This window comes from Gymnogyps californianus, chromosome 2, assembly GCF_018139145.2.
Source record: "Gymnogyps californianus isolate 813 chromosome 2, ASM1813914v2, whole genome shotgun sequence".
NCBI classification, from domain to species: domain Eukaryota; kingdom Metazoa; phylum Chordata; class Aves; order Accipitriformes; family Cathartidae; genus Gymnogyps; species Gymnogyps californianus.
In genome coordinates, this window is record NC_059472.1 from 127,009,646 (window position 1) to 127,034,322 (window position 24,677).

At 44.0% G+C, this 24,677-nt stretch overlaps 2 protein-coding genes across 2 annotated transcripts in view; one reads left to right on the forward strand and one right to left on the reverse strand.

The window, feature by feature from the left end:
• KAT2B (lysine acetyltransferase 2B) overlaps window positions 1-7,340 on the reverse strand; it is a 45,902-nt gene extending 38,562 nt beyond the window's left edge. Inside the window, exon 1 of the mRNA XM_050890814.1 lies at window positions 7,134-7,340. Coding sequence (XP_050746771.1) covers window positions 7,134-7,340 — 207 coding nt within the window. The remainder of the gene's footprint in view (window positions 1-7,133) is intronic.
• A 5,654-nt stretch (window positions 7,341-12,994) lies between these two features.
• Window positions 12,995-24,399, forward strand: PP2D1 (protein phosphatase 2C like domain containing 1). Its single transcript, XM_050915905.1, has 5 exons — window positions 12,995-13,219; window positions 17,796-17,905; window positions 18,403-19,427; window positions 22,994-23,809; window positions 23,861-24,399. Exons 3-5 carry the CDS (start codon window positions 18,404-18,406, stop codon window positions 24,244-24,246), a joined length of 2,226 nt encoding a protein of 741 aa, XP_050771862.1. The 5' UTR covers window positions 12,995-13,219; window positions 17,796-17,905; window position 18,403; the 3' UTR covers window positions 24,247-24,399.
• Window positions 24,400-24,677: the final 278 nt, after the last annotated feature.

Consider the following 24,677-nt stretch of genomic DNA (forward strand, 5'->3'; position numbering starts at 1 on the left):
GTGAGTGGCATTTTCAGCACCCAGAGCCACCAGGATGACTCAGAAATCCACCTGCAAGTGCCCAGCAAAACCACTTCCATGTACTTCCCTTGGAAAGGGGCCAACCTGCATCGCCTGAACCCCCTTGGCTCTCCAAACTCGCTGCGTGGGTGCAGAATGCCTGCCACTCCATGTATTTATCATCTGGCATCAGGGAGGTTTCAGTATGAAATGGGGGGAAGATTAAAACAATTTATTTTTTTTTTTAAAGTCTCATAAAATGCAATCTGGATGGATTTATGGTGAATTTTATGTTATTTTTCTATCATGTTTTCTATGAGTAATATGATTGGCAGAGAAGTGAAGAAGGCCCGATGTTACTTTACAGCAGAAACCGTCTCTTACAGTTTCACAGGCATTGAGCCAGTTTTACTTTTGTTTGTTATCCAGACCTACAGGACCTCTTAAAGTTTAATGACTAGAAAGAGAGATCAGTGATTGAGTGACACCTGCGAACCAAGGATTGCCCTGGTGTGGGGACTTTGGACACCTGTGAGATGATGTGAAACCCCACTTTCAATTAGCATCTTGAGCTATACAAAACCAACGCCAAATAAGCTATCCACATGTGCTTTGTGGGAGAGGCAACGTTGCCATGAAAGTTTTTGCAGTTAAGACGAGGATAGAGAAACTGTCACAGAAAAAAAACTGTCAGAAAATGAGATTCTTGCCAAAGAAAATTCAAGAGAAAATCGTAAAGAAGTTCTCAAACAAAAATTGATTGAATATTATTTTAGGGAAGTAAGATTTGATCCTTCCTATGCAGCTGTCCAGACAAATGTTCAACACTGTAAATTACTGACATAATATCATGCTTATTATTAATTGCCTTAAATCATACCACAATGAAACATGTCCAAAAAACCCCTCCAACTAGGCACAAGCTTTTTGAGAATTTTTTCTCTGAGTGGAAGCAGTATTTCACAGAAGCTCACCACACAATATTTACTATCAAGCCGAAAAACTATAAACAGTGAGTAACTACACAAACTTTAGTGTCACACAATAATTAACAGCAAAGATGCAAACAAACAGATGTACGAATCGTGATAACAGCTCAGTTAAACTGCCAAAAATAAATATCAACCCACCCACAGAAGAATATAAAGAGCATGTTCAACGGCAGATTTTTTCTGCCCTCAGTAGTATTTCCTCGCCAGATCTTTTTGAAGCAGCTGTTAATTTGTATTGTTCAAATTATTCCAGAGACCTTTCTCAAACAACTACTAGGGTGGCGTTTTTTCGTTAATCTCTCTATAAAACATCAGAATCAGCATAAATGTTCTGTTAGCCAAGGGGAAACACAACCCGAAAAGGTCCTCTCTAAAACTAAGCTTTCATTGTAGATGTTGACAGTGCAAGTATTTTGCAGTGAATACTCAATGTGCATTCCTCAGTGGCTTAAATTGCTGAGTTGTTTTAAGTCTTCCACAGCGTTTTGTTCATTCAATCCTTTCTTTGACTATCTTCAGCTTTTTCCTTTCCTTCTTCCTTTTTTTTTAATGTCACTCATCTGCTTTTCATTAGAAAATAAAGTATGACTTCACCTCCACAAAAACTTAATTTAAGATCAAAACAGTTTTGAGGGGAGGAAAGAAAAGAAGCATTTGAACTAGTACATCCAGTCCTTGGAGCCTTGTTTTCTGGGACATGTGCAGAGCTTTGATAAAGCCACTGGAGAAAGTTGGGGACTTCTGCCTTACTGAAGCCTGCAAAGTAATGACTGTCACCTTTGCAGGCCCAGGGATCACAAACACTGCATCTTCATTGGCAGTTTTTAATAAAATTGGATAAGTGCAACATAATAAAACACAACAATTACACACTGTTGCCTGTCCCCTCCCAAAAAAAACAGTGCAGAAATTTTGTACGTTTTGCACTGTACAATATAATTTCAATCATTTTTTTGACCCCTTCCATGTTAGGTGGAGCATTACAATGGGGGAGACCAAACTGTCCAGTAGCTCTGGGCAGTGAAAACTGCAACTCTGGACAAACTGAAGTTACTGATTCCTTTAGAATACTGAATATACTGATAGCAGGTCAAAAATGGACAGTGAAAAAATACTGCACATTTTAACACACGCTGTTAGAATTTTTATTTAAAAAGGAAGCACCCGAAAGTTACAACATTACACATCTCGGCCCCTTTTAAGTGGGTTTCAGGTGTCTAAATAATAATGAATAAATGAAGAATGTTACAGTAACTTATGGACTAAAAAATTCCTCCTCTTTTCGGATAGTGAAATAAGCATAGGAACATGCAAACTTCAAGCTAACTTAATTACAAAGTAAAAGGCCCCAACAGTTTTAAAACTGAGTTTCAAAACAGCTGTTGTGCTGGGCTCTCCTTCCAACTCAAAATCATACAGGTTGCCCTGTTTGGTAACTGAGATGCAAAGCAGACTCAACAGATTATATATACACAACATTACAGATCTTTCTATTTCCAGCCAGCATAATTACTCTAGAAAAAAATATTCTTCCTCCCAACACAAAAGCCATGTAAAATACCCTATAAGTTTTTTCCTGCAAGCAGTAATCTCAAATTGATGCTTTTAACAAAGAACATCACACAAACCATAACAAATACAGTGATGAATTTAAAATACATATTTTTCCTACTCAAATGTCCAGTATCTAGCAACCAGACAGTTAGACACTGCTTGGAGAGCAACTCATACGTATCAGGAAGTTAGCTGACCCATTTGTCTTTAACAATACAAAATAATCAGTTCAATGTTCAGCTCCAAGGACACGTTCTTCATTTATTGATCAATCCAAGTATTTTATTCCCTGTATTTCCAGTTTCCCATATAGAACAGATGTAGGCTACCACATAAAGCTTTTATTAATAATAGGGGCCCAGTTCCCACCTTGTAAAGTTAATAGTAGATTTCCTATTTAATTTAAAGGAAGATGCTTTAATTGGACCTGTAAGACATTGTAAAACAGATTCACCCCACTACGAAAATGATCGTAAGAAAGCTTTAGATGTCTTGTATGTCTCCTATACATTTCTGCAGAAAACAACTGTAATACATTTCCAGTTGAGCTTCGAGGAGCTGTACTCACACTGTACAGAGTCCAGCAGTAATACAGCCAAGTCTGCCTCATCTTAATCTGCCTTATAAAAGTCAGGAAAAAATAAAATTTCATTACAGAAACAGTGGTACATATTTACCCTACGAACTCTTTTTTTATGTGTAGGAGCAGGAAAACTCCACAGAGGTCACTCTAGGATGAGAAGTGGGAAGAAGTGCCTCTACCAAGGGTCAGCAGCTGGTCTGGAGCCTGGGACTCAGATTTTACTTCAATCTCTGCCACTCACTCACCTGCCACAGGGCCCTGGCCAAGTCATCTCATCATAACCCTTCTCGCTCTCTGTCCATTTTGTTCATCTAAAGCACAAAGTCTTTCTTCAAGGAGCTTTTATTCCCTGCTACTTGTGCATATGCCTTAGGTTACCAGGCTCTAATTATATTTATAAGCATCCAGGCATTACTGTAAGATATACATAATGAGAAATAACCAATTTTACAGAAAATTTAGTGTACTAAAATAGTACATGTTTCAACTTGTTTAGAAGAAAAACTCCCAGTGAGACTGGAGAGTGAGTTGTATTTTCACATACTGTAAACCAATAGGGAAAAAAAAGCCGAGAGACTTCCTCCTACATCTTCATTAAATATATTTCTGTGTGTAAGTCACACAGTGCTGCTTTTATCCAAAACTGCTGCAAGCTTGCACACTTAATGCTCAATTTCAGACTGGACAAAACCAAAACGATGTATGCAGCCATTCATATGTGCACAGATATAGCAAGTGCCAAATAGAAAACCCCGCACAGCAAACAGCACTACTGTGCACTTCCAAAAGTCATGAAAACTGGGCCAACTCCTAATATCTATCTTATCATTCAGAACGCACTTTCTTCCTCCCCCAAACTTGGGCATTTAAGAAGGTTTTTTTACACAGAAGAGCCTGTTCTTTCCCTTCCACCCCGACCTTTTCTCACAGGGGAAAAAGTCAAGTGGAACAGCTCAACAGCTACAACTCTCCTGTCCCAATTCTTTTTCAGGAAAAAGAAACAAACCCCACATTCTCTAGCCTGGGCAGCAGCTCCCTGAACTTCACTCTCATTCTGCTCAGAATATGTGCACGCTGAAGATGTCTTTGCCAGCAGTTTTTGTCCGTGTTTCCCGTGAAGAAAAGAGATCGCTGAAGAAAGACGAGGAGGTCCCTCTTGGGGACTGAGCACCCTACCCCAGAGCAGTGCCTTCCACCCTTTTCTGCTTGGCTTTTCTGCTGTCATCAGCGAGACTCACCCTCTACACAGCCATCAACCTCTCCACCTTCTTGTGCTGCTGCTCTTCATCCCTCGCGAACACAAGCTACCTGCCTCTGCTACTCACAGCATCTCTGAGGTTAAGTTCCTAATAAATTCTGCGTGCTGAATTTTGCAATGAATTTTAGGTGAGAGAAGGTGATCAACGCTAAGGATGCCATTACATATTTTCTGCACTCCAACTTGTACGGCTTTATGTACATTTACACAAGATTCACGTATGGCCACTACTTGAATGAATACAGATGTCCCCTTCAGAGACAGTGTGTTTGCCTTCTCTCACTCTTTTGCACTCACACACAGAAATGCAAAATAAATGGAAGAGAAGTTGCAACCCAAAGTAAGAAAAAGTTCAAAGTTACACTCTGCACTGCTACAGTTTCTTGCAAACCACTACTGTTACAAGCCAAGCAGCACCGTTTTGGAGCACCTGCCAGGTGTTCAGGAAGAAAAATAACACATTCTTCCACCCTGCTCCATCCTTCCCCCTTTATCCCACAGGAGAAGCCACTTGATTAGTTTACAAGAAGCTTCCCGTCTGTCTACTTGCTTCTGTTTCAAGACCTGAAAGAAAGCTGCCTGCCACTGAATTACTGAAGAGAAGTGAAATAGCAAAGGTAGGTCTTGCATTTTAATCTGCACACAGACCAGCATTCAGTGCTGTGGCTGTGCCTAGATCCCGGCGGGAGGAAGAGGCCCTGGGGTGTCCCCGGCCATGGGTCCCGCTCCATCCATCACTGGAGTGCCAACGGGGCGTGCACCCAGGACTTCTCACAGAAGAGGGCCAGCAAGGACACCCCAGCAGAGCACCGGCAGTATGAGCTGTCACCGCACCATACCCCACCACCGGAGCCTTGTGAGAGGGAAAGAAGGGCTGGCGGCAGGCCACGGTGTGCCCTCCTCCCTTCCCAAATGGCACTCCTCTCCCTTCCAACAAAGCGCCTGCAGCAGTGTACATGTGGGGCTGGTGAGTTCCCCAAAAATCAAAGGGTTTGGGAGGAGAGAAGGCTGCCTGCACTTCTTCACAGCACAGCTACCTCTGTGGGGCAAAGCACCTCAGGAGAAGGCTTTTGCCCTCACAAAAATCATCTGGAGGTACATGAGGGGAAGAAAAAAGAACCGACCAGGAAAGAAAAAAAGCAATTCACACACACACATGCACTCCTAACAGCCTGTGAACATCTTACCCACCCCTCAACCAGCTTCATTTAACAGCAAGTCTTGGTAACATTAAAATATGGGGGTGCAAAGGGGCACTCAGCACTGGGAAACCTTCAAACCATGCCACCCAGCCTGCAGTGAGGGCCCCAAGTTTCAAGTACACTAGCTGCTCTTTTAACTTACTGACACCAGTGTAATCTTGCAATGTCCCACGTATGCACCAAAGCTGAAGTGGAGGTGCCTGCACGTTTGGAAACAGCGAAGAAGTTGAAATGTGTGTGGCTTCCTTAATTTGCCCTCACATGACAGCATTGCGCCATGCCTTCAGCATACAGTTAAAGCTCCTCACACCACCAGACAGGACTACAGAGCCATACTATCATGCTTCCTCGTGTGCGTTAGCATTTAGTTTGGACTTTCACTTAACATTTGCCCATTTGAGGCTCCGAAGTCAGGGAACAGAGAAAATAAGATGCATACTTCTCAAACAGCTGTTTTCCACGCTGAAGGCATTACTAGAGGATTTGACATCAGCACTGCCAATCTGAACATGTCAGACCCGCTGCACATCCAGGAATTGCCCTGACAGCAGCAGTGCAACCAGCGGCCCATGCTCTGAGCACACCGGTCCTCCTCTGCACGCCGCATGTGCACACACACGCACAGACGACAATGCCAGTTGTCACAGACCTCCAAAAGCGGGAGCGACGGCTCTGACCAAGCTCCCTCCACCTCCAACAAATATGCAAGCCCTGCTTCTCCCACCAAGAAGAAAATTGCGGGTGGAGGCAAAGTGCTTGTGGAGGGAAACCCAGGGCAGCTCTCCTGAATATGAGACGCCAGCGCCGGGCAGGCGCTGGAGAAGAGATCCCCACCGGGGTAGGGTGCAGGTGGACGGCGGTGCCCGCTGCCGGCCCGGACACCGGGACGGCGCTACGTGACCGGCGGGGACACAACTTTCCCAAGCCCGGAGGCCGCTCCCCTTCGCTTCTCTGCCAAAGCGGCTGGCGACGGTGCCAGCTCGGGGCAGCGGATTTTGCGATGTCAACAGCTCCGCGCTGCGAGGCCGCCGCCGCGCCCCGGCCGACAGGCAGCCCCCCGCCCGGGGCCGGGGGTGCGCTCCCCCGGGCCGGAGCCGGGGAGGGCCGCGCCTCCCCGGGCAGGCGGGTGTCCCCGCTCCCCACCGGGATGTTTACGCGGTGGGCAGCTGCGGCAGCGCTGTTAACCCACAGCGCTTACCGCCGGCACTAGGAGCAGCCCCGCCCGCCGCCGCCGCCTCCCGCGGAAGGACGGACAGACGGACGCCGGGGACGGGCACCTCCGCTGCCGGCCGGCTCGGGCAGGAGGAGGGCGGCGCTGCCCCCCGCGGTCCCGTCTTCGGCGCATTTAGGGTTTATTTTTGCGACCGCCGGCCGGAAAGCTCCGAGGGGAACGGGATCCACCGGCACCGCCGGAGCCGCCACTTCCGCGGGGAGCGCCGGGCTGCAGCCGGGCCGCCTCCCCCGCCCGGCACGGCCCTTCCCCACCGCCTCCCTCCCGTCAATCCCCACCCTCCGTGGGCGGGTGGGCGCCCGCGGCCGGGTACCTTGCAAGCGGAGTAGACGCCCAGCTTCTCCAGCTTCTTGGCCCGCGGCGCGGCGCGCAGCTGCGCCTTCTTCCCCGCGGTGCGCGCCGAGCCGGGCCCCCCGGGGCTCTCGGCGGCGCTGCGGGCCGGCCCCCCGGCGGCCGGGGAGCCCTGCTGCGGCCCGCCGCCGCCCGCCGCCCCGGCCCCGGCGCCGCCAGGCTCCGCCATGCCCGCGGCACGGCGGCAGCCGCCCGTCCGGCCGGCCGGCGCGGTGCGGTGCGCCCGGCCTTAGACCCTCCCCTTCGCCGCGCCGCCGCCGGCTGCTCCCGGGGGGGGGGGGGCGGGAGGAGGGACCCGCCGCTCCGCGGGCGGCTCCTGCCCCGCCGGGCGGGCGGGCGGGCGGGGGGGGGCCGGCACTCGCCTTCCGCCGCTGCGCACCGCGGGGGACGCGCCCGCGTCCCTGCGCGGGGGCTGCGCGGGTGCGGGCGCTGCCCTGCGCCCCCGCGGAAAGGGTGGCGGCGGTACCCGCTGCGTGCGGGAAGCCGCTACGGAGCCAGCCCGGCCCTCCGGGAGGCTGCGGGGAAAGTTGCCCTAGAAGGAGGCGACATCGCTGGCTGCGCGCACCGCGCTGAGCCCGGGCCGCCAGCGCGGGGCGGCCGCGCTCCTGAACCCCGGTGAGCCCGCGCTGCGTTTCCCCGCTGTGCACTTTGCAGCCGCTTTCAAAGGATTCGGTTTTTCCCTAGGTGATTTCTAGTTCCATATATAAGTACCAGTCAGTTTTGAATGCAGGAGAATTCAAAAACTCTCTGCTCAGCTCCTCGCGTCAAGGTTTTGGGGCTTGCTTTTTATTTTGTCCAGGAAAAAGTGTTGACAGCAGGTCAACTTATGTCTTAAAGGGATTATCTTTTAATTGAAAGCTAAAATTAAGTAAATGATCCCACCACAGAAACTGCACTTTATGCACAGAAGCAAGTGCTTCGGTTTTGAGGCGGTTACGCTCCGTTGGATGTATGTAAAAACGTGGTTGAGCTGTGAGAAACCACAAATGGCAATTCTATAGTGTGGCACCACGGTTTAAAAGGTTGGGATTGAGGCTAGGCGTTTGCGTGGGATCTGCAGCTCTTTGATGTGTAAACCTGAAGCAGCAGTATTAGTTTGGAAGGGAATCCCAGCACATAAAGAGCTCTCGCAGACGCAGGGCCTTGCCACCTTGCACGGGGCAAGCAAAGATGTCTCCAGACTTCTGCAAAGTTCGTAGTATTTGGGAGGGGGAGTGAGAAAACACTTTACCTGTGGTCTCCCTCTTCCCTCACCTTCTCAGCTCCTGGGGATATTTTCGAGCATAAGGTTCTATGGCGAGTTGGCGTATTCATTAAATGATAGGAAAAAAGACTGGAATAAAACGCTGTAGTATTTTCATGGAAAAGGGGGAGGGGGAGGGCTGGGTTTGGGGGTGTTTTTGGCTGAGGTTTTAAAATCGACAGGGGGTTGACGGGGGGGCGGGGGAGGACTGTCGAGACCTGACCCCCCGGCCTCCGCCGCGGGCTCCCCGGGGCCGGGGGACCCCGGCCCCGGGGAGCCCGCGGCGGAGGCCGGGGCTGGCTTAGGTCTTCCCAGCAGCTGTGACAGCGACCCGTAAGATGGCTGCTGCCATCCCCGGTGCTTTAAGACGGACTGTTAAGGTGGAGGAGCCGCTGCCCCAAGCTTCGCAGCAAATTAAAGGCGGGGGGGGGGGGGGGGAAATCCGGTTTCTCTTAAATTTAAGAGCTAATGGGTTTTTTATTATTTTTTTAAGTGTCTGAATCACGTTTTAAAATAACAAATAGCTGCTGTACGGTAACAGCCACCTAAGAACCTCTTTGCTTGCATTTTTTTATGCTGGTTAGGTTTCTACTTTCCTCTCGGACTTGAAAATGAAACTGTTAGTGCTTAGTTTCACTTTCAGCTTTCCCACTACTCTTCCTCAGTAGCAAATGTTGCAAGCAAAGAGCGCATCTGGAACAACATATTGGCTCCTATGGACCGCTTAATGTCCATGCCTGAACATAGACTCCTAGTTTTTCTGGGAGCTGCTGTAGCCTTTACATCCCCCAATAGGTATTTTTCTTTTTTTTTTTTCAAATCACCAGCTTCTCCTTTAAACAATAAGCTAATGATATTTAACCCAGCATTAAGTTTGCACACCCACATATAAATGAATTATAGGTTTCAATTCTGAAAATATGTTTATTATTTTTACACAGGTAACTTCACTGATGTTTATTAGGGCCACTCAGCGTGCATTTATGTCTGAAGCCGCACAGGCGAGTGTTCACAGGATCACAGCCTAGGCAAACAACTTTATTCTTTCGCCTTATTCTTCTAGGTCCTTAAAAGCCTGAAAAGTTTTTACTTGCATTAAAGGAAAATCAAAAATGAAAGTTGTTACAAAGCAGATACTGACTTTGGTTAAATGCCCAAGTATTTGTTTACAGTTCATGGTGTGTTTATGAGGGTCTAATGGGAAAAACACTGCAGTATTGCATACAGTAAGAAACTGGTTAGTATAAAGGCAAAAAATACTTTTACTGCAGTTCATTCTTGAATCCTCAAGAGCACGGCTGTCTTACAATAAATACTATGGCTCTTTTTCCTTTTTACCTTGCTGCTCACTAGATAACCAGAACGGTAAGTCTACCAGCCTGTGGCTACGGATACAGTTACTATAGTAACATTTATAAACACTAATTTCACTACACATGCAGAACTACTGTCTGCTACTGCAGAGGAGCAGCTTAGAAAGAAATCACTCTTTAAGCGCAAATAGGTAAGTCTTTCTCTTTTTTTTTTTAAACTTTAAGCCTGATTTAAATCATTGCTCTCATTCTAATTTTGTGCAAATATGTTATTTAAAAAAAAAGAAAAAAGCTTGACTTTGTCTTAAACTGCTACAGTGACAGGTAAAGTATTACATTTACAATTTTGGCAAGAATAAGGAATGAAAAGATCATTTGCTGGCTGGAAACATGGGACTATAACTTGGGCTGTGTTGACTTGTGGTGGCTTCAGTGAATGTAATTTGGCCATGACAGGTTACACTACAGTAGGAAAACCCAAAAAATTTATGCTTTGACGTACGAGTGTATACGTGTCATTCTCGATTTCATATATCCAAGCTGGCTTTTTCTGTTGACTGAATTTACAAGCAAGTACGTACTAATTTTCTAATTGTAATGCATGCATAACTCCGTTTGAGCACAACAGAGCCACTCTCATGCTTATTTTTCATCATTAAACATGCACTATGAAGATATTAAATTAGATACAAACTCGAAGCATTGTCTGAAAAACCCTCACCACATTTTTCAGTTTCTGTCCTTCGGGGCATGTCAATGGGTTTGAACAAGTCAAACTGACTCTGAAACCTGCATTTAGCAAGCACTGGTGGGAGCTGAGTGAGCCTAGCTGCCTGCCTCCTGCCTGCGCTGCTCAGCTCACAAACTCAGGTGAGTAGCCAGGTGACTTCAGGAAGACTACTCATCTGCATCAAATTAAGCAAGCCAGAAGCTGGATGAGACACGAGTGCCAGCTCCTGCGATTCTCAGGTCTCTCTCAGGCTGCTGATAGCCCCGAGGAGGTGCCTGCTCAGAGCTGGTGCTCCCAGGGGACGTGCATCTCGCATTTGTTGCTCTTGCCCAAATTCACTGTGAACACCCGACAGGCTTAAATGCAAGAGCGTGCGCGTTGTTCCAGCAAAGGAGGCAGCTGAATTCTTGATGCCGAGTCACAAAAGAGGAAATTAAAATGCAGTTTAGGGTGTGCCTGACGCCTGCTCATTACCTAGTTGTCATTTGGGGCTTTTGGGGCCTATCAGTCACGTAAATTAGAGAATGACTCAACTAATAGCAGCCTAGTGCTGAATGCTACCTCTCTGAGAGGGACCTCCCAGCCCACGGCCGAGCTCTGGGAGCCCACCCCTACCCCTCATCCCCTTCTCCCAGCCTACTCGGAGTGAGTGTGCCCAACCCAGCCCTCTCTCCCTCTCCTTTTGTTCAAGATGGGACTTTCTTCCTGCTCTCCCACCTGTTTTTATTCTTGCCATTCAATGCAAATATGAAAAGCGGAGCTCTTACCCCTCCGGGGAATTTCTCTGAGTATAAAATCCTATTGTGTCCTTTCATTAGCGCATTCCTTGTGGGTGAAGTGGCCTCCCTCTTGGCCACCACACATTCAGGACTGCTATCAATATTTTATGAATCACTGGAAGTATTAACAGTACAAAAGTTTTGTTCATTATGCTGTCTCTAGCATCTTGTCAGCTTCCCATGGTGCTTACATGTGACTTCAATAATGCAGATGGCAGACCTTCCCACTAGGCCTTTGTCTGTTAGAGGGAACCTCACACCCCCATTACCCAGTTTTTAAAGGAAAAAAATGCGAAAAAAATTTGGAGAAAATGTCATTGCAACATTCATGGCTGTTTTAGTAACACAAACTTCTTGTTAGTGAGGGAGCACTTAGCAGTTTTTATTCACTTCTTACCCAGAGGGTGTTCTTCTTGACTGCAGTCAGAGTTTTGGTTTAACACAAACCAAGTGAGAAAACTAAAGGCTGGGCTCACGCAGCACAGGGTATTTACTGCCTTTGCCAGTACAATGGGAATTGTGTGTGCCAAGTTCAGAAGCTGCTTGTTAGAGTTATTTAGCCATCTGCAGTCACTACATATGCTTACACTGTGTTATTTCGTGGTGGTGAGAGCTCTAGATTGCTTCATGCAAATATGGGATGTATTACCTATTTTTTCCTTACCTTTCCTTTCTTCTGCCTCCCCACAATTTTTTTTGTTCCTTTCTTTAACATCTTTTTCTCTTCTTCCTGCTACTTAATATGTGGCAGAGATCCCCGCAATTCTCTGGGACCCCACTCAACGTACTTCGACTGCCTGTGCTTTGACAGTTTTGCTAACCACCCCATCCCCGTGTAGGGCAGGTTGGTCAGTGCTGGCAGCCTTACAGACCCCTGGGCAGCTGGCAGGGGGTGGGAAGGAAGCAGCCTCCTTTCTGCTACCTGCACCTGAGTAGCTGCTGACCTGCATCCTTGATACGACACCAATTTAGATAATAAAACTCCACATAGAAAATCCCTTTTATTTCTCTAAGATGAAGTTACACTGGCCTAAGCACATCCGACTGTGCAAGCCCACTCCTGGGTTTTCCCCATATCTGTGTGGGAGAGCACCTGGAAATCCTAAGAACTAGGGACACAACCGCAAGCACCACGGCTAACCTCTTGGCTAAGCTCTAGAAACTAAACAGGTTAAAAACCTCCATTTAGACCAACTATAATTGTGGTGTGTATGGCTGAAAAAAGCAGAGGAACCCCAGGAGTACAGCAGCAACCCTAGATGTGGGTTTGTGGGGTGAGGGAGGCAGGGTGTTGCTGAGAGGAGACTGCAGGAGGCCCAGTTACGTTATCTTCACCCATCTACCACCTTCTGCCATAGCTTTCTCTTTGTGAGAAAGCCTCACGTACCACCCCTCCCATGCCAAGCCTAGTGGGCTTGCCATCCTGATGCTTCGCAGCCTCTCTGCCCCACGCAGGCACTCAGTGGGTTATGAACTGCCACCTCTGCCCTGCCAAGACAGGCCCATCTACCGGGAACAGGTGCAAAATGTCTGGAGTGTAGAAAGAGCTGTTTTTGCCGTTGTTTTGCTATTCCCATTTCCCTGTCTGGTGCTTCCTCCCAGCTGAGGAGCTGCACCTCCGCCCAAGTGGACAGTGTCGCAAATTGTAACTCTCACCTGAGAAGACCTGATGATGGAGACTGTTTCCACTTCATAGGATGACAGAAAACCGGTGGGCCTGGAATCCCAAGATTCCAGTTTTGGACACCACTTAAAATAAATAAGGAGACTAATTATCTTAATTTATTCCATAATTATTTTAATTATTAATTACTTCCTTCTTTCTTGCCTATTATCAGGTCTAGGGGTGGGAGTGTTCCCAAGTCCCGAAGGCAGGCTCTGCCCCCGGCATGCTCCTGTGACTCACCAGGTTCATCTTTATCTCTTCCCACACCTTTCATAACAAGACTTCCTTGAAGCTGCATCATTGCTTCTGGGGATACAGTAAGTAGGGTACTACACACACCTGAGTTGACTCACCTGGGAGAAGATGTCTTGTTCCTTCCGCAGCATTCCCTCTGCAGTTGGTTTTGGAGACTGAGGGCCAGCTCTGCTAAAAGGGGTGGAAGGTGAAGGGCACGGCTTCTGGGTTATGAAATGAGTTTGTCTTTTCAGGGGGAGAGTTTTTCAGAGGTCTTATATGTATTTAATAAAGGCTACGTAAGATTTTTCACAGAAGATATAAGCTCTTCGCTGCTTTGGCCAAAAGTGACCATGTAAAACTGGGACCTGGTAAGGCAGCCGCCGCAGAGGTGACAGTGCTTGCCTGTACCCTGGCTTGGGCTGTGCCACAGGGCATGCACTGCACAGCACTGTCAAGCTGCACCACGGCAAATGCTACAGTCCCACTGGCTACACGTGGTGGCTCCTTGGCAGGGGCCAGTCCCCACGATGCCGAGAATCCCCGTCATGGTTTCTGTACGCGGGTATGACGCATTCGCAAACAATTTTGCAGGGGAGGTGCTGCTGCCAAACTGTGTGACGGGCAGAGGGGAGGGAAATCAGTCAGGAGGAGAGGAGCATGGCTGAATGCATGGAGGCAACGAAGCCATATCGTGGCATTACAGGCACGTGGAAAAGGGGGGACCGAGAGGGAAGCGCTGGCTGAGGCACGAGCAGAGGGAAGGCATGGCAAAAAGTAAAGCAGGGAAGAAGGAAAACGCAGGCAAGGAAGGTGGTGCTCATTCAGCAAGAATTTGCAGCAGTGCAACCTGTTTATATGTATTAGCTGATAATATTGTGATGAGAAGCTCAGGGAGGCTGTGACCTCCATTTTACATCACACAGCCCTTCTCTGCCTCCTCCTGTCGCCCGCAGGCAGGCAGGCATCTTCCTGGTGCTGGTTTCAGCATTCATAATTGTCACTGTTTTCTAAGACCACAAGTATGTAGCAAATAATAATAATAATAACAGAAAAACAAATCTCATGGAGGAAGGAGTTCAGGACTAGAGATTGTGTAAGTTAAGTGCTGACTGTGACAAAGGTAAGTGAGGAAGAAGCATGCTCTGGGTGGGGACAGGAACGACATGTGTCAGAGGGAGATGATTGCATATGGGACTCTTCTGTCTGGATACAAATCAGATCCTGGGTCCTCAAAGCTCAATTAGTGACATCTTCACTAATTAAAAAAATGAGATTGTAGTGCCAAACTGCAGAAACAGAAAATAATCTCGCCTTGCTCTATGAACCGCAAGTAACTCCAAGTGCCATAGCTAGAGAGGGTTTCAAGCAATAGGAGGTTTACTGGGATGATGGTATCCTCTGCCATACGAGCCCCTGGCCTGCAGTCTCGTGCTCTGCCTCAGTTCTGCCCCTCTCACAGACAGGGCAGCGTACGGCAGAGAGGTGAAGCAGCCTCCCTTTCCTAGTAGCAAGATTAAGCGCTAAGCAAGAGGCTCTTTGCTGTGACACAAAGAGCAAATAGGACTTTTGCCCTTGAAAACGCATACAATCTCAAACTGTGGTTCCCTCCCCATTCTACACCTTCTAATTTTTTTTATCTGCTTCTATTTTCAGCTCAGAACATTAAACAGTGCTGGGTTTTGGCTCCCTAAATAGGCATGGGAAAACTGCAGTGAGCTAGAAAGCTGACTTTTATCTTTTGCTCTCTGAGGCTGTGTGCGCTTTAGCTTCATGTATTGTGTTGTCAGTATCTCACTGATATCCTTTAACCTGACAGCAAAAAACTTGCGAGTCTGTATCTGTTCCTGATGAGGGAAATGCAAGGAGAGAAGGAAATACAGATTAATCCTTTTACTTCATAAGAGATCAAAGGAAATGTTTCCTTTTTTATTTCATTTTTACAAGGTTTTCAGCTATTAACATAAGCAGTGTATGCATACTATAAAAAATTAACATCAGGGCTGCCCTTCTAATAATTATGAGCAAAATGATTGCAACTGAGGAGTTGTAGCATATCTTGTTCTACATGAATTATGTGTATTATCCTGGTTATTTACACATTGTAATAAAGTAGGACTGTTTTGGTGCTCTGAAATTGTGATTTGTTAGCACTTACACCCACTTACAGAGATATAAACATCTATAAAGTATGTTTGTTATAAATTAAGTTTACTGAGGTCAAACTAACATTTTGTTGAAAGTTTTCAATTTCCTGTCTCTAATCCAAGGGGCTTTTATATACACTAAGTGTAAAATTGTTTCCTATTTGAAAGGCTGACAAAAAGCAGTTTACCAGATTTTCTGTATACATTAGTCCTAATTTTTCTCCCACCTGAATGCATCATCACGATGACAGCGGTGAAAAGGCTTGTGCGATCTCCCAGTCTCAAATTCAAACTATGCAGAATAAAGGAAAAGGGATCTGTGCAAGCGTATCTTTCCCTGCTATTTTAATCACGTGCCTCCTTATCTTGCCCCACTGAAGTGGTGCAGCATTTCTAGAGGAGGCTGATGCTCACCTCTTGTGGAGAGATGGACTTTCCCATCAACTGGTCCTACAGCAGATTGAGAGCTGTAGCCACCTGCAAGCTCGTCTCTACAAGGACAAGGTATACTACAGTGTCATAAGTGGTATCACCCTCTACTGAAGAGATCAATTGTAAAATTTTAAAAAGAAAATCTATCTCAGCTGATCAGAGGCATTTGATTCTTTAAGACTTATTTATTGGAGCTGGAGGAGGTTGGGGCTTTGTCTTTTAATGCTCCTGTAATTCTCAAACAGTTGAAGGGATTTTGTCAAACAACTGTCACCACAGGAAAAAAGTGCATGCCTTGAAAAAACAAATCATAGAAATGCTTATAACCCAGAGGTGATGAACAGAAATAACGAGAGAGAAGAAAATGTACTTCCTAGCTGAAATCCTGGAAGAGACAACAGTTGCAAAATAGTTACTTCAAGGTGTGGCTGTATCAAGTTTAAAGAGAGAGCCCCAGAAAATGGATGAGGTTGAAGCAGGATGAAATTACCAAAGGCTACTCTTGTAATGATGCTGTGGGATACTACTGCTGCTAAACCACTGCTGTTTGCCCCGGTGGTGGATTAATCGCAGTTAACAACAGTCACTGAAAGTCAGAAATCTCAGGAGAGAGAATAGAATAAAACCCTATAATATATGCATTTTTGTCTGATATTTCTCATCCATACACACATAAATACTAAACACTACATAAATAAAACAAACGGAATTAAACAAACACTATGTTTTCATACTTAGTAGACAGATGATGTATAGGCTGGCAAGCTGAGCTTCTCACATGGCGTCAGGATTTTGTGTTATTATGGTGTCTGTACCTGTATGTTGTGTGCTGATCTGGGGGAGAGGATGTTATGCAAGCAGCTGTAAGGCTTAGCTGCACATCACTTTATAGGACACAGCAGCCATTTGAATAATTTTAATTTCATCTGCTGCCTAAGCAATATTGATATTTCCTCTGTGAGATACGTGTTTTCTTACCCATTTCAAATTATAGGCAGAATTATTAGTGCTGCTACCAATAAGGTTGCCTCATGTTTTCACTAATTTAAAACTCTGCCAGATATTAACTGTTCATACTGAAATTTTCCAAGCCTGAAGCAGAATAATTTGAAAAAGTTCCAGGTAACATGGTTTAGCTGTTTCTGAGAATTTGAAAAATATGTTGTGTTGCTTGTATTAAACCAAAATTCTAGTAACTATTTTATAGAAAATTTCCAAGATTGTCAGGTTTTAAACTAGGCCTTGGAAATTTGGCTGAGATGGCATCAGTGGTGCACCTTTTGTCATTCTCATAAATTTATCCAAATCAGAACAAGTTACAATATTTAAAAAGAAGCATCAGTTTGCCAGTGTGTAGGTCCTGAATTCAGGCAGTCCCCTGTGCACCGGCTGGCCTCACTAGGACTTACGAGGACACTAGGACTGTCAGGGAGCGCCTCACTAGGACTTACTCTACAGCTCTGACTTTTGGGTTTGTAGCACCAGGTGCCAGACCTAAGAATAGTAAGAGAGCATCGAGGAAGGTGACTGAGGGGAGAGAGACTGAGCTGGCAAGGAAGGGGAGACTGGAGCAAGGAGCTGAAGTGGGAGAAAGGAGGTGCATGGGGACAGGAGGAAGATAATTAGCTCTGGCTGGAGAACGGCCAGAAAGGCTTGTGCTGGCTAGACCCTACGATGTCCTTGCGGTACCTGGCCTCGATTCTGCATTTTCAGCCTCGTTGCTTTTCCTGCGAGCTCTGTTGGAAAGCGTGTCTCTCCTTCCATCCCGATGGCTGGAGAATACAGAGGGCACATGCTGCTGCTCGCAGGTCTCGCAGCTCAAAGAGCAGGGGTGTTCCCCACAGACCTAAAAGCTCAAACACTGCTTGGCCCATTTGATAATACTTTCATTCTTCTTTATGCCTTCTTGATCTGAATCAACTGACACATTCGAAATCCATCCTACATTAAAGGAACATGAACGTTGCAAAATCTAGCTCTTGCAAGCAAGAAAAACAATAGAATACTGTCCACATAAATGTAATTTATCTTCTGTGTGCCTAAATACAATGGTATAAAATAATTTCATTTTTTTTTCCAGTTGACTGCTAAAGTCCTCACAACTAAAACTGATGGCAATGAGAGTGAGATTTGATTAAAGAGATACACCAGTTCTTCTGGCCCTGTTTCACATTTCCCCATGCAAGATTGGTAATTATTTTTTTTACCTTAATTTTGAATATGTCTTTTTTTTTTTTTTTTTCCTCCAAGTAGGAATTACACTCCACTACCATGTCTGGAAAGTGATGAATAGATACAGAAAAGCTGATGAGAAACTACATCATATTTACAGTTCTAACAGTGTGAAGGTACAGGGCTATGCATTGAATCACAAGGAAGAAACAACTGACTGAAACCTCACTAGGTACAAGAATAATCTAAATTGTGTCATGAACTCTGTATTTCCAGACTTTCCACTTCTTGAATTTGCTGTATTACTGATTTTTTAACAGTTACAAGTTACAGTTTTTATATAATCTCACATGGATTTCCCAGTTTCTTGACCACGTATACATTAGTACACAATGATGCAATTCAGAGTTTATAAGAGAGTGAGAACAAGGCTTACGTAAATGTAGTGTTACCTAATATTAAAATATTGAAATATGAAAATATGAAAACTCTTAACATATTCAACTCCTTTATAGAATGACAGGGAAGGAAAAATCTCAGGACAAAACAAACCCACCCGATTTTGAGCTTTCTAGAGATGAGGAAGATCACCTGGAGAAGGTCACAATTCCACCCGAGAACGATGATTCCAAGTGCATTTCAATTTTTTGCTCTGCATGTCAACAAACAATATATCCGTACCACCTTCATCATCATAAAAAAACCCACAAAGCCCTAACTTTGCTGGGCTTTGATAGCCCACAAACAAAGACTGACAACAAAACACTTTTGGCTCAGAGACAGAAACTAATTTCAAAATTGACCAAGATTCCTAAATATTCTGAGACACATAGGCAGAAGATTGATTATTCATTTGAATTCCTTATGGATAATCACACTCCTACATCACATTGTGATCTTGCTAATATTAACAATCCTAGCACTTTTAAGAAAGTAAGTAATTCCTTAATAAAAGCATTATCTATTTGCCAAGATAAAAATTCCACATGGCAGGGAGACATGGAAGACAGATTTATTGTGCTTGACAACTATGGAAATAGGTCAGATACATGTTTTCTGGGGTTAGTTGATGGCTCTCACGGTGTGACAGCTGCAGAAACAGTTGCAGCAGAGCTCCCACTTTTATTTCTTGACCAGCTTGCTCAAATGGATTCCTCCTACAAAAAGAGTACGGATGAACAGCAAATTCTAGATTCTTTTGCCACAGTAATCAAGGCAGATTACAGGGAAAGAGAGAAGATTTTCTCTGATAAACTAGGCAATGACGAGACCAACAAGACCAATACTTACGAATGGATTCACAAAGCGTATGCCAAGTCCTTTTGGAGAATGGATAGACTTTTACGACTGGGAAGGAACGAGGTTTCCAAAGTTCGCTGGAGTGGCTGTTCAGTGGTTACCTGTTTGGTGGAAAGAATCCCCAGCGAAGAGACAGATGGCACTGAGGAAGAAGGAAGAAAACATTCTGAAAACACCACACTTAGTCCATTAACCAGGACAGCCAAAGGTGCTGCTGGGTTACTGCACATTGCTAATACAGGTAAGTACATTCCACACCAGGGTTTTTTTTTTTTTCCTCTGCCCAATAGAAAAAAAAAAAAGCTAGTCTAGACATTTGTTGGCAGTAGATATTTGGAGATAAAAAACTCCAGTTGCTTTAACTTGACAATGTGAAGGAGACATGATAAATTCCCTTGCAACTGATATTGGTATCAGGCAATAAGTATTAAGCTTATCTAGCAAGTACCTTCAATATGATATTGGAGTGAAAGCAAAAAAAGTCAATTTACTAATGCAAAAGACACAGTTAAGAAACGTTCCATAATATGCAAGTGACCTCTGTAAGAGTAGTAAGCACAATTTTTTTATTTTTTATTTTTTATTTTTTTAAATCAAGAGGAAGTTGAAGGTGTCATCGTTTTAGGGCAATCATAAATCTTCTGATTTTAGATCTGATAAATCCCTTGTGTCAATGAAACATGCTTTTCTTTTTATTAATTTGTTTCATTGAGACTAAATGAAACCACGTTCTGCTACCAGCAAACTGAAAACATGATCTATGGGGATCATCTGAATTATTAATTTCTGAAATATGAATTGGTTGTTATTTACTGTTGTTATGGAAGATCTATTCAGACCAGTTTCCTTATGAAGTAGAAACCTTTTTTTCTTTGCCTTTCTATAGTGTAGAAAATCAGTTATTAATTACAATCAGAAACACTGACACATTCCTAATGCTTCTCCACGCAGCCCTGCTGCAGGAAACACGAGACAAAGCTCTTGCAGTTCTCAGCAACTCTAGTCACTGTATCTTCCCACTTGGTGATTTTTATTACCAGTTCAGTTGTCTTGTGTACATAAGGCAGCTGCAAGATTACAAGCAAGATGGTTGCTCTCCCATAAAGGAGTACACAAGCAGAATTATATAAAAAAAGCTGTTGGGTGAAGAGTCTCCAATGGATTTGTGTCTACAGTTATATTCTCTAGTGTCTTCCAGTCTCTGCTTGAAGCACATGCCCAGCACTGTAATACTTTTCTATCACTATTAGTAAGGAGTGTGCTAACACCACAACTTTCCATCAACAGGGGCACTCTTTCCTCCTCAGATGAGTGTATTCACAAAACTTGTACAATTTCTTCATATTTCTTCATATGAATTTTGACTGAAATTAATGAAGAGGGTCAAAGATCAGTAAGGAAAGGGAAAACCATTTGAGAGGCTTCATTTTTTTTCAGGAGGCAAAAAACCCCAACCCAAACAAAACCCATATCCCACATTTGGAAAAACTGATCCCAGATTTAAAAAAAAAAAAAAAAAAACAAAACCAAAAAAACCCCAGAACATTTTTGTTTAACAATAATATGCAATCCTCTGCCAGTCTGAGGAACACTACAAACCAACTCGAACATGCACTAACACTGAAATAAGTAACTGTGGTCTACCCCCTTCCTTTCCTCTCCTCCATCCTCCCGACGCTTGTTGCTATATCCATACTTTCTCTACCTCCAACAAGCATTTTCGCAGCTACCAGAACTTTACTGTTACTGGTATCAAAACTGGTAGTTTAGTACTAGCTCAGATATTCTTACAGCAGATGCAGTCACACCTTTAATGGAACACAGGAGTAACTCACATAAAGGTTGTAATGTTTTCAGAGCTAACAAATGCGTTTGTTTTCACCTTATTGGGGAAGAAACCCATTTTTATTACAATGAGCTTGAGAGGTAGGATGAAGGTAAGAAAATTTGGTAGAGAATTCACCCAACCTAAATTTTCTGGTTCTAGTTACCTGCCTCCATTCTTCCCTCTCAGATAAGGTTTTATGCTGGCTGCAATTAAAAGATACTGTAAACTCAAACTCCGCTAATGAGTTAAGGCTTGAAGTTGATCTGAGATACTTTAAGCCTTTTATGATTAAAGTCCACATTTTTGAACCACTTCTAAATACACATTTATTTAATCTAATACACTTAATTTTCCACCAAATGTATCACATCAAAGAAAAAGATTTGCACAACATCAAGCTTCATTTTCCCCCCAGGAATGTGTTCTTACAGAAGTATAGACATGTTCCTTCAGCACCAGGTAAACAACCGAAGAGGATGGTCAGATATGCAGAGCAGGAGATGGTGGCATTGGCCAGCTTTGTCTTCTTCATTTAGTCCCACATTGATAGGTCAGCTAGTTTTTGTCGATTCTTTTGCCCTGTCTCTGGTTTGCAGACAAGAGACTTGCATCCAAAACCAACTAGATTTTACTCTTTCTTGCAGTCAAATTTTTCCACATGGGTTATATCATGCCCTTTGTTAGGCTTACAGCTGGTGGTCTTACTCCGAGGGTTCAAAGGAAATTTTAGACAATCTTCTAGCTCTCCATGGAAATCAGAGGAAGGAAGAGGAAGCAAGCACAACGAAACATTCACACAGCATAACTTAAGGCATCTACATTCTATAATCAATAAAAAAGGTGCATCCTTCAGTTTGATATTCTGAATCACCTCCTAGAGAAATCTGCCTTCACACAGACTACATTTAGCTGTCTCCTACACTAGACAATGCCAATACTGCCCAAGAAATACAACTACTGTATAAGCAGTGCCTACTTATAAACGCTTTTCAGAGATCTGTACCCTAGTCTAGCCAGATGATATTAAAAACACAATATAAATGAACACACTGCAGCCAGCTTAGTGTCTGGAAAGCTACCATCCCACTCAAGTTCCTTCTGTAAGACGTCACTTTTGCCCTTATGCCAACACATGGGAGCAGACCAATCACCTCCCCAACACAAAAAATGGTCTTTTCCCAGTGTAGCCATAGAGGATCTCGAACAATACATCACTGTTTCAGAGCTGCTTTCCTTTACTCTCTGCATTCAAGTCTGACAAGACTAGTCACCTGCAGTGTTGCAATTTCTAACACTTTTCATCCTCACCCTGCAGATTTCAAAAGTGTTGAGGGAAAGGTAAAGTGTTTAGTATTCCTACTAAAGGAAAGAAGTTAGTCCTTGACTTCTCATGATAACTGTGAGAACCCTTGCTCCACTTGGGTCCTTTAACTGAGGAAGAGATTTAAGGCATCATGTTAGTAAACTGTAAATTCTACACGATGTCCAAATTATTTTCAGGTACTAGAAATTTTATACTGCTAAAAATAGTCTGAACCTGAAACTTCTGCATGAGTTCATTCAGCCATAGTATTTTGAAAGCACACGCTCTCCTACAAAAGAAAAAAGAGTATTTCAGAAAAATACGCACTCTTGCTTAAAAAACAGTCAAGGTGCAACATTTCTATCAGACTGCACTTTAAGCTGAATGAAATGTCACTTAAGACTCCTCATAAGAATTTAGTTGCAGTCAGAAGAATAAAGTTCTGGAATAGTCTTCTGAATAACGGGAGGGAAAAAAACCACAGAAAACTTTGCTGTAAACAGAACCAGATTAATTGATGGACATATTGTTGCCTGTGGCAGTAGATAACTGAACTATGACCTCAGTTTTTTTTTCCCCAGTCCTTAGCAAAAGGCTAACTGTTAACATAAAAGCAGTACCTTAAAAAAAAAACCAGTACGCTATAATTCAAAATATTATCTTATTTCAATTTTAGGTAATGCACATGCAGTCTTATGTAAAAATGGAAAGAGTCACTGCCTCTCAAAAGAGCACAGCACTTCTAATGTAAGCGAGAGAAAACGCATACTTCAGAATGGTGGAAACATCAGCACTAATGAACCAGACGGATTAGTAGAGGGGTACCTGAGAACTACAAGGGGTCTTGGACATCACGGAAACCCAGTACTGAAAAGATCTGTTATACCTGTACCTCATACCATATCTGTCTGTATTGATGACACTTGTCAGTTTCTTATTTTAGCTTCTAATGGGCTTTGGGAGGTTTTGGATTACAATGAAGTACTTGCGTTAACTCTAAAAACATTCACTCATTATTTGAGAATGTATGAATGTGTTCAACAAAACGGAACTTCTCCATCTAAGTGTCAGTATTTGATGCCCCTCACTGAAGACAACTTAAATGACTCAAAGGCTATTAAAGATCTGCAAAATGGAATACAGATACTGTATTCCAATAAACGCATTTTCCACACTGACTCAAAAGGCAACCTGAAACAAAATAAGCCAAAATGTTCTAGGAGGAAGTATCTGCAAAGTGAAGATGGAGTTCCTAAGGAAACTGATGACCACAAAAATCAAGCTGATCCAGAACTGTCTCTCTTCAGTAACAATGAAGTAAATTCACATAACACAGAGATAAAACAGTCCGATTCTAGCACACAAGGTGGCTCTGAAGAACTGAAACAGTTTGAGGACAGAAGAGTTTATCTATGTAACAGTTTTCAGCCACAGTCACAGACTGCAGAGCAAGAAGAAACAGGCACTGACACTTTCTGTGCAACAGGTCCAAGTCACACCCATAAACAGCTGCAAGAGAATGCACTGGCAATAGGGACTAAAGACATGAAACAGCCCCCCAAAGATACAAAACCATGCCTATCTAATTACGACTCAGGTCCACAACTGGCAGAAAAAATGGACTCCAAGATATTTTGTGACAAACCTGCAAGTTACGCTGCTCAAGAACTGCTACAGACTGTATCACCGGTGGCTTCTAAACCACCACCACAGTTTGAAGAGGACACAAAAACGTACCCGTCCAATTGCGAACCACAAACGGCAGGAAGAGGCAGAGTCACCTCTGAGACGCTCTATGACAACGCAGCAAGCTACATTAGTGAACAACTGGTAAAGACTGCATTAGCTGCAGGTTCAAGAGATAATATTACTATTTTGATTGTACTTCTAAATGGATGCGATAAGATACCCAATTACCTCACCATTTAAAAATTTACCATAGGATAACTGGAGTGCCACAGTCCATATAGTACAAGCTTATATTTAGCTGTGTCATATATTTACTTGTAATCACCTTAAATGCTGACCCATATAGTGAATCACACATCTTGTCTGGAACTGTGCAAATGCAATAAAACCTTCTGAAACTCTTAATAAGAAACAGTAATAAAAAAATCTTTTTTCTTTTTTTTAAACCACTTTATTCAAACCTGAGCACCTCAATATAAAACTAAACACCGGTGAACTGTCATTTTCCTCGCTAAACCCAGATTACTGCAAATTTAAAATCTGCATGAGTAAGTTTCTGCTATCAGTTCAACACTTAAATAGACTAATTCATCTCTTCTGACACACTTGGTAGATTTCATATAATGAAAATAACTAAAAGAATTAGTGCAATATACTGGACAGATCAAAAT